We start from the raw sequence: 15,182 nt of genomic DNA, 5'->3' as shown, positions 1-15,182 counted from the left end.
TAAACAGGGGACATTTAGGTTAGATACAAGGAAGAAGTTCTTTACTGTGAGGGTGGTAAGGCACTGGAACAGGTTACCCAAAGAAGTGATGAATGCTCCATCCCTGGCAGTGCTCAAGGCTAGGTTGGACAGAGCCTTGGGCAAATTGGAATCCCTGTGATGAGGGATCCCTGCCCATGGCAGGGGGTTGAAACTTGATGATCTTAAGGTGCTTTCCAACCCGAGCCATTCTATGATTCTGTGATGCTGTGCAGATCTAGAGATTTTTGTGTTGTATCTGCTGCTACCAAACAGAGGAATTCTAGTTGTGAATCAGCACCTCTTCTGTTACCCAGCCATGGAACAAAAGTTGCTCTCTGCACCAGGATTTTTCACTAAAATAATAGACACAACTGATGAGGTACAGACAGGCAGGAAAAATGCATTGAAACAGTGAGTGTGCGAGAGCTGTGTGCTGAGCAAGTCCCGGGGGCAGAGTGCTAAAGTCATGCCATGTCTGCTGACTGACTGCGCGAACATGTACAGGTTTGGGATGAACCTGTGGTGCCATTGCCTGTCAGTGTTGAAGCATTTTATATACTGAAAGCTTGAGGGGATTCTTGGCTGTGGCAAGGAATTTCAGATGTTGTGGCTTATTTATAAAAAGAAAAGAAAAAAGACAGTAAACTGTGAGGGAGAGGAGAGCTAGGCAAAGAGAGAACTGCTTCTGTTTTGTGTCACTTTCCCACGGATAAAAGCTAGGAGCTATATTGTCATTTTTTTACCTTAGACATGTTTTAAATCATGTGATCAGCTGCCTTAACTGCTTTCTGTCCTACATGCATGTTTTTTTTCTTTCTGTGATACCTTCAGTGGTTTCCAAAGTTGAAATAATTTTACTACTCTCAAAGGGTCAGAATGTTTGAAGACTTCTGATTGAGAACAACTGGCTGTTGAACCAAATCGGTCTTTATGTCCTGCAGGTACTTTGTGCATTGATTCCCCCTTTAATGGCTGGTCTATGTGAGAGGCAGTCTGGCACCTCTCCATGCACCAGTCACATCTCTGCAGGCAGTCATTGAAGAGGTAGTGTTAGGGTTGAAGGTGCCAGGCGGGCTGCAGAAGCCACTTGAGGGCTTCTTTCTGTTCTCTGGTGCATGCCATCTGTGTGCTCTGCCCTCTGGTTGATGATGTCTTTGGAAATAACCATTTCTTTGCCATAAACTATTAAGGGTCGGTGTTCTACCTACCCCTTGGTAGGAAGCATTGTTGCATGCCCTCTGTTTTTTCAGGTGAGGATAAAGGGGGAGTGTGCTAGAGAGGTGATGGCAGTGCAGGTAGAATGGTATATCCCCTTCTGTTCCTCAATAAGGTATGTGTAGGTGCTCTCTGCACTGGATAAGGCAGTGTTAAAGCTTAGCCTTCTGTCCCTCTTGGAATCATGTTGGAGAGTTGGTATGGAGAGGGAAGAGTACTTTGCAGTCTGGAAAAGAGGCAGTAGGGCAGAGAAGGGTGTTTGTCTCCTTCACTTAACTGGAAAATACAAGTCACCATTTAGGATCTCTCAAGTATGTGAAAATATAATCTGGGAAATGCTTACCATGCTTACCCCATGGCTGCAGTAATAGTGAATTCTTATTATCTGATAGGCCTGCTTCAAAACCCACGTGGACAGGAGCAGTTTTTCCTCTTGTTTCTGGCTTGTTGGGCACTTGGCAGTCAGTGTCTGTAATCTAATAATCTTGTGTCACAGCTAAATGTAGGAGGAAGTTCTTGATCCAGAAATCCACGAGTCCCTAGGGATGTAGGCATACTGATGTTTGCTGAAAAGGAAACAGACACAAAGCTCTCCTGATGTGAAGGATACCCCTGTCTTGCTGAACTGAGGAAGGTGATCCTGATTTGACTTTTTTTCTTCACCTCCTCCAACCTTCCTCCTGTCTTCTAGAGAAAGTTCACTCCTGTGACCAGGAAAGGCAGAGCGCCCTGGAGGAGGCCAGGCAGAACCCCCGCGAGGGTATCGTCATCCCTGAGTGTGCACCTGGAGGGCTCTACAAACCAGTGCAGTGCCACCAATCGACTGGTTACTGCTGGTGTGTCCTGGTGGACACGGGACGTCCCCTGCCTGGCACTTCCACGCGGTAAGAGCTGTAGACCTGGTGAGATGTTCAGCCTGGAGAAGACAGGATAAAAAAACAGTACTGTTGCTATATCAGATAAGTTCCTACTTTTAGAATAGTCAGCTCTCTGCTGCCTTCCTTAGAGCTAGCAGTACCGTATGTTACATTCCCTACTGAATGTTCCTGTGCAGCTCCCTCTCTGTATGCGCTGGTGAACAGTAACTGCTGCCCTTACTTTCCTCTGTGTTAAATATTCATGCAAAGCAGCTTTTATTTTTTTTTTTTTTTGTCTGGCTTGCAGGTTTTGGGTGGTAGCAGGAACCAGCACTTTTCTCTAGCGCAGATCAGGGGCATGAGCAATGAAAAGATAAGTGGCTTTGTTGCATTGTCCTCTGCTTTATCCTTCCATTCTGCAGCCACTTGGATCCTGACCAGCAGAGATTTAAAAGGCTGCTTGGTTGTGCATTGATAGATTTTAAGCCAGTGACAGATTTTTCTTTAAGTTATTCTGTACCTTGAAACTACCTGGGGAATCTTTCCTCACTTGGGTTTGGAAACAGACTGTGTTTCCTATGTCTGGCAAGTTAGGAAAACAGGAGAGTAGGAGCTGGGACCTAAATTCTGCTAAATACAGTGATTCTGCAGAGCATTGACAGCCTTGGAAAAAGCTCAGTCAGTGCCCGCAGGGTCTTGTGTGCTGTTTGTGGGTTTGGGTTGGTAACTGGTACTGAAATTCAGAGTATGCTCTTCCTTCTCTCTCCACTTCTGTGGCTGACTGTCTATAAGCAGACAGATGCTTGGAATGTTTCTTCTGCAGGTTTATTAGTTTCCCTTGCAGTAAGCAGGTGAGACACAACCCCTTAGCAACCATCTGATGACACTAAAGCTGTATCACATATTTTACCATCTGCTGTTCTTTTTCAGCTACGAGACCCCAGTGTGTGAAAGCGATGCCAGATCAAAGAGCACAGAGATTGATGATCCATTCAAGGACAGAGAACTTCCAGGTCAGAGAGGAAAAAGAACCCATCTCTGCCTTCTTCTCTTGTCTCACCTTGGGACTCTTAAGAGGCCAAGAATATTGTTGAGGAGTTAGGGCATTTCCCTCACTGTGCATATTTTACCATGGGTTTTATTCTGTGTTATTTTGGTTCACCTCCAGTTTCAGCAGTGAACTGGGAAAAGCTGGGGTTGTCCTTGGGGCCAGTTCGTTGCCTGTCTGCCCTTTGAAAACATACCTGGGATCAGAATTTTCAGGAAAGAAACCTGGATGCCTGGAGGTCTCCTGGGGAAGAACGGGCTCAGCACTGGAACAACTTCAAAGCCTGGCTTGGACAGGTTCCTTTTCATTTAGCAGGGCTTTTCAGCAGCTTGATGCTCCCTAAGCAATGAAAGAGGACGCAGCTGGCAATAGTGGACCAGCTGGCTCTCTGACACTGCAGGACCATTTCTGGTGCACTGAGGTCCCTCAACTGACTCCTCACTTAGCTGAACTTTATCCCTCATTTTCTTCCTGGGACCTGCTTTATCTCCCATTGCTGCTTGTTTTATATTATGCTTTTCCCTCTTAACAGAGTGACAAGCCATAATTTACTATTTGCCTACCCTGTTACTGCCAGGAAATGTGCTGGGTATAGGTGTCTGTGCAGCTCTTAAAAATGTTATCCTACCTGCCTATGCTCTGTTTTTTCCTTCCTGTTGCCCTTCTAAAGAGCAGAATGAATGGCCTCACTGACAGGTCAGCCATCGCCTTCCTGGGTGCTGGCTGCTTGGAAACAGAAGCTACAGCGGGACCCTCTTCACTGTTAAGGAGTGATAGAGACCAAGAACTCTGCAGAAAGAGCTGGTAGCTCTGGATCCACTTCATTTTCTCCTGGTCCTTTCTAGAGCTAGCATAAAGTGAGTTGTCCCTGAAGAAGTTAGCAAAGGAAATGAGATTTGTTCCGGATTTGCCTTGTGTCTCCTAGTTCTTCTCCTGCCGGCTACTGACCTCCGGCCCTGTAGCTTTCTGCTTAGCAACTCTGCCCTCAGCAGGGCTCTTTTCTATTCAGCTTCTCATTTTCACCAATCATGTAGAAATTTCCTATCTGTCTCCCTCTCACATTCAAATGAAACTGGCCAGGTGGTTCAAGTATTACTTTGGGGGCTGGGGGAGGGAAACCAGCTAAATGATTGCATTAAGCCTAATTTCCTTAGGAAATCATGCTAAAATAGAATAACCTTACTTCCTTTCTTCAACATCCCTTCTCCCCTTGCTTTACTGCCTCTTCCTGCACTTCCCCCTGCCTCTCAAGAACTCCACTGTGAAAATCCTTTGCTCTTGGGCTTTTTCTTCAAGACTCTTTTTCTGATCTCAGGAAGACAGAATGGTCTCGTTTCCCTTCTCCCTCCCCTTCTGCACTGCAGCTTGACAGGGGACAGGAACTGCTTGTTGCAGAAGAGGACATAATGATGCTCTGTAGCCTAGTGGTCTGGTCCCAGCATCAGACTCCAGGAACATTCCTCTCCCAGCTCAAGCCACTTTTCTGTGTCTGAGTAAACTTTCAGCTCTGTGCTTGGCTGCATTGCCTGGCATGATGGTTCCTGTCACTGAAAATTCCCTTGTCAATGGAGAGATTAGGAGATGGAGTATCTGATCCTGGTTTGTCTGCCTGAGAGGTCCTGTGCTGCATGATCTTTTGATGCAGACTTGGTTTGTTTGATTAGCTGCTCTTGTACGCAGAAATTCCCTGGAGAGACAGACTGCAGGGAGTGAGAGAGGATGCTTCTTTTTATTATTTTCTTCCACTCTTACTTCTTAGCAGAACTGAATTTTAAGAAAAAAAACAACCCTGCTTTAATTCAAGGCTCATCATTCCATTTGCACTCAGTTCTGTAAGGGGACCCCATACCTTATTCTGCTTCTAGAGGTCTGCCCATTCTTCAGACTCTCAGTGCTGCTTGGCCTGTGCAAAGAGATCCTGCAGAGGCCAAAGTGGGGGAGCCGTAAGTCCAGATCCTCGCACACCTACACATACCCTCTTCACAACTGTGTCATGGCTGTGGCCAGAAGAAAGAAAGAAACAAGAAAGTGTTGCTTGCACATAGCAAATGGCAAGCTGCTAATTCCTGCAGACGGTGAGATGCTGAGGCCCCAGGGAGATGACTTTTAGCAAATGGTTTTTCAACCTTCTCATTACTGCAACAAAAAGCTCCTTTAAGTGAGTGGTCTACTCTGGCTGCAATAGCGGCTTACCCATTACAATGCTGACATTTTCTGGACCATGTGCCAAACGAGTGCTGAGGGGTGTGCATGTGGGTAATATGCATAATGTGGAGACAGCCGAGAGACTGTTGGTTAGCTGTTGCGAAGAACGGGGCCTGTAATGCTGCAAAGGAGGGAGTTTTGTCAGATCAATTTGCAAGCTGCTTTCAGCTGTCAAGGGATTACAGTAAGTTTCTGGTGTTCTGTTTGGGGTACACGTGCTACTCTGCTTGCCCACAAAAAGCAGAAATGTTGACACTGCTGTATGTTGCTGGGGAAGGCTGTTTCTGGACCTCTGCTGTCTTAATCAGCTGACTAATGTAGTGCATGGTGGTTTGGGGAAAGAGAAGAGGTGAGGGATGTGGTGATGGCCAGTCTGTCACGTCAAGAGGAGACAATAGGATGGGAGGTGATGGGTTTTGGAAAATAGTTTTGGAGGTGGTGGGTTGAAGTTAAGTATGGTCGTTCCTTGGTAGGCTAGAGCAATTGCTACAGTATTAATGTGGTAGTAAGTGAAGCATGATTTTGCTCCTTTAAGAGGCAAGGAAACAGCATAGATTGCCTCATAAAGGTGAGGAGATGGAGAATTTCATCTCAACTGTGTCATAACAGGCTGGCACTGTTAAGGGCAGGAATCTCTGTCAGTCTGTGGTTATGATGATGGGGAATTAGACAGCCTCAGCAGTAAGTAATGGAAATGGTTACCAAGCTTGCTTTCAGCTCACTTTGTCCTGCTTAAGCCAGCAGTGACTGGGGGCGATTACCACGTGTTGATTTAGACTGACGTGTTTCCCGTGCAGTGTGATCATGCTAAGAACTGAATTATTGTGGTAGCTGCTGGCAGGCAATGCTGTCTGTGCCTGGAGAGGAGAGTGCAGGCAGCAGTCCTTGCTTTGGCCTGTGCTTTGGGAAGCATTAAGCTGTCAGTTAGGACCTCGGAACAGCAATGTTTGTAGAGGAAGATGACCCAGGAGGTAATGAGTTGTTTTGTAAACTTATCTGCAGGTGTCACCGTGGGAGCTCCCATTTGCCAGGTGCTTTCAGCACATCCCTGTGGTTACACTGCTAGAGAACTGTGAGAGGCCATAAAGCTAACTACATGGTCTTCCTGACGGATATTGATGGTGACCCTGTGTGTGCCTGGACAAAAGCTGCAGGACAAATTGCCACACAGAGAAACCCACTGAGGGATTCTTCTGCCTCTCCTTAGGGACTGTAATGGTGACTGCCATGTTACAAACAAAGGCAGTTCTGGCTGAACTGGGGTAAGAGACCAACCCTGTCTATTCTTGCATTAAACATCCTTTTTTCTTTCTGCAGGCTGCCCAGAAGGGAAGAAAGTGGAATTTATTACCAGCTTACTTGATGCTCTGACTACGGACATGGTACAAGCTATTAACTCGGCAGCACCTACTGGGGGTGGGAGGTGAGTCCAGAAAGCACTCAGCCTGAATGCCGCCAAGGTGGCTGCAGAGCCCTGGGTGCCCCTGAGGTGGGGGCAGGAGGGAAGGGTGTTGCTCTGATTCAGGTTCGTCTGGGTTGCTGGGAGAGGAGCTGAGGATGCATCTTCAGACACTGCTCTGTCCTGTCATCCTAGCCCTGTCTGCCTCCTCCTGCCCCCCATCCCGGGCAGCTGCTCCACCATAAAGGTTACTATAGCCCATTTGAAGTGTGAAATGAGAGCTCAGTGGGAGGAAGTGGCTTGTTCTTTTGTCCCCTGGTGCATGAAAAGACCTAATAAAATGCAAATGGATTGAAGGAGACCGTGTGGCCTAGTAGCTACCACAGGGAGCGAAGAATGTGAATTCTTGGCAGTACCAATGCTGTGGTTTTGCTGTGGGGCTGGAGCCAGCCAGCCGATAGGGGAGGAGCTGTTTTTCATGGCCCTCCCCTCTGACCAGCTGCCTATTGCTCTTGGTTGGAGCCAGCAAGTCAAGCCCATTGCAAGAGGTGGGCAGAAGCCTGCGTTGCTGGGGAACCGGGGAAAAGTTGAGGTCTTGTCTCCCCCTTCTGCTTAATGACAGCAAATCCCCTTAGTGCAGCGGCTGTAACGCTGCAGCAGGACAGTCCGTTGGGAACAGACCATGTTGGATTTAAAAGAAGCGCTATGTTGCCTCAGCTAGGCAAGGCTTCTATGGTTCTGGATTCCCCCACTTATAAGAGGAATCAGTGCTAGTTAGCACACAAGGATGCCATGATGACTGGTGTGCTCATGTTCAAAAGGGTGTAGAGATGAAGGAAGTGCCTCTGTGCATGTGTTACTTCTGTGGGTATTCCTCCAACGCATTGAGAATAACGTTGACCTCCTCCTTTCAGAACGTTGAAGGAAGCAGTACCATCTTTTGCTATTCAAGACAAAAACTTCATGGGTGGCACTTCTGTGCCCCTTAGTTTCAGTATGCATTGCTTGTAAACCCGTATGGTTTTAACTTCTCATTTGGACCTTACAAATCAAGTCAGTGGCTGGATGCCGACACGCTGAATATTCTGTAACCCATCGAATTAGCAGTATATGCCTAGCATGTCTGTATTCATATAAACAGGATGAAAAATACCCCAAGGATGGGAAATACATCGTTTTCTCCCAGCCATAAGCATTCCAATGTCAACTCTGTCTAATTTGCATGGTTCAAATACAGTGGGTATGGGTGGCAGGAAGCCCTGGAGAGTATTTGATATTTATTTGGCATCCTTGGCACTGGGACTGAAACCCAGCCAATGTAATCATCACTCTTAAAATAAAGCTTAGTATAATCCAATATTGTAGAGACCAGAGATGTATGCCCCCACTTCACTTCTATAAACCAGCAGGCTTACTTCCTAATGTTCCCCAAGCTTTGTGTATTTCTCAGCTTTCAATAGAGGCCTTTCTGGTGGAATTTTTCACTGCCCAGCTCTTCACGCAGTTGTTGATTTATTTTCAGTTCCAGTGTTGGCAGCCCAGTTGCAAGGGGAAAAAGAAATCTTTTAGCAGACTGTCCTTTGTAAGGCGAAAGACTGCTACCACCTAAATACTCTGCCTGCCACAGCCACGATGAAATTCAGGAAACTGCTCTGGCATAAGCCTCTCTGTGCATCAGCTAGGCTAAACGCACACCCCCAAAGAATCTGCATCAAACTTTTCCATCCCTCCATGTCATGATGGGACCATTTATTTTGAGAAAAAAAAAAAAAAAGGCATTTCAAGAAATTTTTTGGTAATGACAGCAATTAAATCAGTACAGCTTTCATTTCATATGAGTTTGCAGAGTTAGGAGGCTGTCTCTGTCCTGTGGGTGCCACTTTCCAAGTTTCCTGAAGGGAGGAACGTCATGAGTCCTCTCTTCAGGAATATCTGAACTTGTCTGGGTGATCTAACTTGACTTTGACACTGGAAATGAAAGCTCTTTTCCAAGACGAAGGGATATTTTAGCTGTAGGGTTAATCATAGGGCTAATGAACTTCCAACCTTGACAACTAACAAAATACTGCATTTATGACAGTGCTTATCCTGTATCTCCTTGGCCCAGGTTTGCTGAGAAGGTCATGTTGAACATAAAACTAGGGATCTGGCTATTTGATTTTCCTTAATGTCATTCATGTCAGTTTTAATGTCTTAATGTCAGTTCTCTTATTTGTGAGGCAAGCTTCATCTGTTGCAGGCTCTTCTCCATCTTTGCCATAATGATGGCAAAACAGGTTCTGTATTTAAACACACACTGGCTCCTTCTGTAGCCTCCTTTTTTCTGTTTCTTTCAGTGTTCAGCATTTCATCCTCTTGGGCGTTTTTTAGAGTTTGAACAAATGCGTCCAATGATCCAAGGTAAATTTTTAATATATCACCAGCAAAGCTTATGCCTGTTGCAGGGGGCAGGCCTGGCAAATGGCAAGCTATCCCTCAATGTCAGTTGGCCCCCCATGTTATTCTGTCTATTTTGCACAATCAGAGAAGCAGCAAGTAAGAATTTTAGGGTAGGGGAGGGAGTATTTCTGTTTCTCTGTGGCAGCAGAGAGATGATATTGGCGTAAAATATGTGTCTTTAGTCAACATTAAAGTACAGGCCCAAATGCAGAGAAGAGCCTTTCCAAAAGTGTCAGGGACTAAAAAAGCCTAACTCAGCCTTCCTTAGAGTATTAAAAGAAAGGGAAGAAAAGGTTGAAAGATTATTTTTTATAATCTGAGTATCTCTACAGGGACTAAAGCTCTGCAAGTTCTTTAGTCTAGCAGGGAAGAGCATGATTAGCTGAATATAAACAAACTTGTGACCAAAATTTCTTTAAAGTGAGGGCAATTCTAAGGCAGAATAAAGTCATGAGGGAGGTGACAGATTCCCTTTCTCTAAGGCTTTCATCTTAGGCCTGATGCCTTTCAGAAGGACTTGCTTTGGTCAAACCCGAGTTATGGTCCAAAGAGTAATTTGATTTACATTCTGAGTGCATGATATACGGGAAATCAGATTAGATTACCCTGCCGCCTTCAGTCTGAATCTGGATATATGAGGGAAAACTTCTTGCATTTGCTCAGTGTCTTCAAAACTTTACTTATTTATGCTGAAAAGCTGTCTGCGGCTTTGCAATTAACATCCATATTAGCTTTTTGGGAGGAGCATGGGGAGAAACGAGAGAGATCTGCATTTAAAATACTACACAGAGCTGTGCTAAATTGCACACTTTATACTTGGCACACACAAAAACAAGCTAGTAGCAGCAAAGTGTGGTTGTACAACTTCGATTGCTGCAGGCCATGTAAGTAAAACCTGCTAAGACATTTTTTTTTATTGGGCATGCTTAAAGCAACCTTGTAATCCCTTATAGGTCTTGTCTTGTTTAAGCCAGTTCAAAGCTATTGACTTTAATTGAGTTACTCTTGCTTTACAAGAATGTAAATGAGATGAGAACTTCCCTTCCTTGTGGCCCTGGTTTATATTACAGCAAAATAGGCAAGTAGACTTCATTTAGACTTTTGAAACAGAAAATCTCTGGTAAAATTCATTCTTAAGTTTATGTAATAACTCCAAGGCACATCATGTTACTTGTAATTGAGGGAGCGCTTGTAGGAAATTGGTTTATTAAGCAGTGTTTGGTATCCTTTTTGAAAAAGCACGTAGCTGAAATCATTCATATATAAATCCTATATAGTAAGAGCGGTACTTTTTAAAATTTAGACTTTGCTTTGGTACATTTTAGTCTGTTTTCTAATTCAGGCATATTCATATGACCCTTTGGGAAAATATTGCAATGTATGCATCATCTTACGTGCACTTGTAGCTGCCTTCTGGTTTTTCCCATCCCTAAACTCTTTCAGTGAGCTCCTGTCTTCAGTGGCACAGTGCAGGGTCTCTCTGCCTGGCTTTGCAGACAGGAGCTGAAGCACCAGAAGTTTAAGGAGCAGAGTTTTTAAGCATTTCCTTATATATCTCAGTAACATGTTGCATGAGAGCTTTGGTGAGGTTTGCCACGGACTCTTCACTAGGGACTGTAGTGATAGGACAAGGGGTAATGTGTTAAAATTTAAACAGGGGAAGTTTAGATTGGATATAAGGAGGAAGTTCTTTACTGTGAGGGTGGTGAGGCACTGGAATGGGTTGCCCAGGGAAGTTGTGAATGCTCCATCCCTGGCGGTGTTCAAGGCCAGGTTGGACAGAGCCTTGAGTGACATGGTTTAGTGTGAGGTGTCCCTGCCCATGGCAGGGGGGTTGGAAGTAGATGATCTTAAGGTCCTTTCCAACCCTAACTATTCTATGATTCTATATGGAGCTTAAACTACCAAAGACCAAAGGGGATCCCAGCCTGGGTTTCCCTGATCTGAGGAACTCTCTTTGGCCCCTGCCAATTCAAAATGAATTTTAGTTGCCAAAATGTGTGCACTATGGCTTGCTACATTATCAGCAAAAATATTACTGCCTTATGGAATTTAGGGTTAAAAGGGTAGCCACCCTTATCATGTAACACAGCAGCTTCATCCCTTCATTTTAAGTTGCCAATTATTCCCAATTTAATAGCCCTGAAAAGTACTTCAGAACATTGCCCCCGAGGTTCCCTTTCATGCTCTAGTTGAGAAGTTTGAAGCAGGCAAGCACAGCTCAGCACATCTCCAGGGTGTTCTGAACCCAAGCTGTATTTTAATAAAGATTGACACTTTCAAACAGTGCAGGGAAATTAATGCCCAACTCCTATTGCATTTCAGTTGACGTTGGGTATCAACTTTTCTTTGTGTTCCTATGGAAATTCTAGCCTAATTAAAGATATGGGAGAGTTCATGTAAGAGTAGGATCTTTGAACAGTCAATGAGGAGTGAAGGGAGGTGATTTTTAAACCTCCTAAATGATTTATCTCACAATCTTCAGAGAAGTTGCATTCAGAGTAATGTAGGAGAGGAAGAAACTGGGACTGTAATAGGAAGATAAGTTTTAAGCATAGAGGAATTATGCATTCTCCATAATGAATTTGGACTGCGTAGTACTCTTTTGTTTAGTCTGAAGACAGCTCAATTTTTGTTGGCTTCTTGATTCCTTGGCTACAGGAAAGGAAGAATAATAAAACAAATACAGGATCCTTTTGCAGTTCCATTAGAGTAATCCTCTTTGATTCAAGCCATGCTCCACCATTACAGCCTTTAACTTTAGAATAGAGAACCACAAAGAACAAGGAAGGGAGCGTAAGAAGTGGAAGCAGACCAAGAACAATTCTGAATTCTACCTTATTTTGTTAAACTCATCATTTTCCACCACTCCGTGCAGGCACCTTGGTGAACATAATCAATGCCATCATAGGCATTGACTGATAGGGTCAGTCCTGTCATTTCTTTAGCTTTGCTGTCATCCATTCTTCATTCAGCAACAGCACCAAGCAAGGTATACATCCTTGCAAAATATTTTCAAGTTGTAGAAGCTTACTTAACTCCTGTATACATCCTGATCTCAAGCATACCTTGTGTGTCAGCAGTGGAAGCTGGGCTTACATTTTTTTTCTACTCTGTTACTTCTTCTTGCAGCTTCTTGTGCATCAGCGTTCTTCCATCCTGGAATAGCTCCCTCTGGTTTATAGTCTCATCAGTCCTGTTAGGCAATGTCAGGCTGGTCTTTCCTCCTCCTGTCTCCACTGCTATAGCTGCTATATAAAGTCTGTATTACAAAATAATAGGTTTTCTAAAGATCTTCATACAGTTGATCATCAACTGGGTACTTCAGAGATTGCAACCTTGCTTCCTGTCAAAGCAGCGTTCTGTATTAGGATTTTCTGTCACTGCAATAGTACTCTGGGTCCATGCAGCCTGTGCAGTCGAATGCAGTGAGGCTGCAAGTGTTCATAGAGCAAAGGATCAGCTTTGGCGGGAATGGACTTCAGTTTGCTTAGTAAAATTTGATGGGACATCTTACACAATTCAATGGAGGATAATGTGGTTGCACACTGTACATGGTTCTGTGTGTGAGTGATGTCTGACATTTGCTGCTCTTGTATACTTTACCCTATATCCCTCCCCTTCTTCCATGCTCCTTCCCACCAAGTTAATTCCTCCTTTCTTGAAAGGGCCCTCAGGGGCTGGAAAGCATTATGGACTGCATACAAAGTGCATATTCAAGCTGTCTATTTGATATTTTGGCATATTCTTCTCTCTCTGCTCTGGAATTCAGTGCAGCTGCGAAAGTGCATGTCCTTGTTTTTCATAGCCTCTTTGCTTTCTGCCTGTACCTGAGTTATAGCAGATGATATGAGAGTGTTCTGTGGGAGTATGGAAAACTTTTCTACTAGAAAATAGTAATGTTAGAAATAACAGTATTTTAACCCACAAATTTCCAAGCAAGCCACCTAAGAAATAAGTATTCTGCTATGAGGGAGTTGATAGCATATTATACAGGAGGAGAAGCAAAAGCCTACTTAGACAAGACTATATATTTGATGCCAGCAAATTTGAGAAAGCTGAGAGAGTAGCTTCCCTGTCAGGCTGTTAATGACAGCCCATGCTTCTCTTCATTGTTGCACTGTGGGTGGGCTTGTGCTGCATAATAGAGCTAAATTTGCTGGCTTATGTACAGAAGCAATCCAGCAATAGCAGGTTAGATTTGGAAAATCAACTTGCACAGAGCTCTTCAATTCCCCAGCGCTCATTCTTTAGGATTGATTGTTCTGCCATAGAGTGCTAAAGAGGAACTCTCAGGAAGAAAAGTAAGTACAGCTATAATGTCATCAGCACAAGAAGACTAAGGTGGCCGTCTGCATTTTAGTAATGTTTGTCTTTACTTGGTCTTACAAAGCTGCTACAGCACTGGATTGAGAGACTGGAATTCGGTGGATTTTTGTGTAAATGGTGTTAGAGAAAGAGATGATGTTTTACTGGGAGTTGAGAATGTACAGTTTTGTTCTTTCTTGTTTTTTCTGATTTCTTTATGGTCTGAATGAGTAGAGGGGCAGCCCAACAAATGAGGTTGCATCTGAGAGCCGATTTCTTTCTCTTGCAACAGCAATGGAGAGGTAACAGAGGGGAAATTCCTCTGGGAATACTCCTGCAAAGTCTGTGCTTGCAGGACAATTAGAGCCCCTAGATTTATTTCAGCTGAGCTAGCAGGTATGGTTGTTGTCATGGCACATCATCAAAGCTAGGTGGCTTAGCACCTAGCTAATGTTACTGTGACATTGCATCAGTTCACGTTTCATGTACAGTGCAAAAGCATATTGCGTGGGCAGCCATCAAAGTCAAGATAGTTAGATACGGTGCTGTAACTTCAGCCTTCTTTATTGTATCGTGTAATTTCACAAGCCAGGGGACATGGCTGCACTGAGATGATGTGTATCTTTCCTGTGCTGGGATTCTGGATGATAATCAGAAAGGGCAGGCAACCAACTCAGGAACTGCAGTCCTGCTAAGCCAGCCAAAGGAAGTGGTAAAAATGCAGAAATGGCTGCATCTTCCTTCCTCCTACAATCACAGCAGTTAAACTAATTCCATTTAGCTCCATGAGGATGTTGCAGTTTTCAGCATGAGCTCTCAGCATGTTTGTAATGGCAAAGATTGACATATCATCACCTCATGAGTCAATGTATTTGTATTAGCCTGTGGATTACCCTGATTTTCTTTATGGAAGTGCTGAAGAGAGCTATACTGCCTCTCTTTGTATCTCATAAGAGCTCCTCTTTGGTGTGTACATGAAAAAGAGGCACTTCTAAGTCCTGCTTCTGAGTGTCTCTTCAGGAAGTATTAAGAAGGTTGTGTTCCTGTGTGTTGTCTTTCTGCTGTTGATTCTAAGATGCTCTGCTATATTCTCCATTTCTGCCTCTCCAGTTCCTGTTGGCCTTCAGGAAACAAAGGACAGACCAAGGTGTGGATGAGGTGAATCTTGCATGCAAATGCTCAGGATTTATTCCTCTATCTCAGCAAAAGCAGAATATTGTCCCTTGCAATACAGAACTTCCCTGTGGCTGTTGGAAGCATGCTAGTCTTTGAATGATAGCCAGCTCATTTCCAAAAGGGAGAGAAGCCAATGGCTGTGTTCATAAATGTCATAAAAACAAGCAACAGGATGTGTTTTTATTTTCTCCTGTCATCGTGGTCTTTGCATACAGTTTCAAGGATCTGAAGATTCCGGGCACTCCCTTAGCTTTCTTAGGAGAGTTTTGCAATTTCTGCTTGTCCATAGGTGGGCTCCAAGGGGCTTGCCTTGTATTTTGGCTTCCAAAACTAAGCCAGACTTATTCCTGACCTCTTCTTCCTCCCTCACAGTGTTTCTCCCACTGTGCATTGACCAGATGCTGTGATTAAATACCAGGCTGCTTCTCAACTAAGAATTAAATGATGGAGATAGCTTCAAGTAAAATATTGGTGAAAATGTGCAATTTATTTGCCTCTCCCTACTGTGTATGTT

General features: G+C 44.2%; 1 protein-coding gene across 7 annotated transcripts in view; it reads left to right on the top strand.

Annotated features, from left to right (window-relative positions):
• Positions 1-15,182, top strand: part of SMOC1 (SPARC related modular calcium binding 1) — a 138,543-nt gene that overhangs the window by 109,092 nt on the left and 14,269 nt on the right. For all 7 annotated transcript variants that reach the window (XM_061463249.1, XM_061463243.1, XM_061463248.1 and 4 more), the window contains exons 8-10: positions 1,928-2,120; positions 3,024-3,106; positions 6,664-6,769. In XM_061463249.1, coding sequence (XP_061319233.1) covers positions 1,928-2,120; positions 3,024-3,106; positions 6,664-6,769 — 382 coding nt within the window. The remainder of the gene's footprint in view (positions 1-1,927; positions 2,121-3,023; positions 3,107-6,663; positions 6,770-15,182) is intronic.

This window comes from Pezoporus flaviventris, unplaced genomic scaffold (assembly GCF_033815535.1).
Source record: "Pezoporus flaviventris isolate CSIRO_AGI_PZ_B2104156 unplaced genomic scaffold, CSIRO_AGI_Pfla_v1 ptg000036l, whole genome shotgun sequence".
In the NCBI taxonomy this organism is placed as follows: Eukaryota; Metazoa; Chordata; class Aves; order Psittaciformes; family Psittacidae; genus Pezoporus; species Pezoporus flaviventris.
The sequence above is the reverse complement of the archived record's forward strand: the minus strand, read 5'-3'. Positions and strand labels throughout refer to the sequence as shown.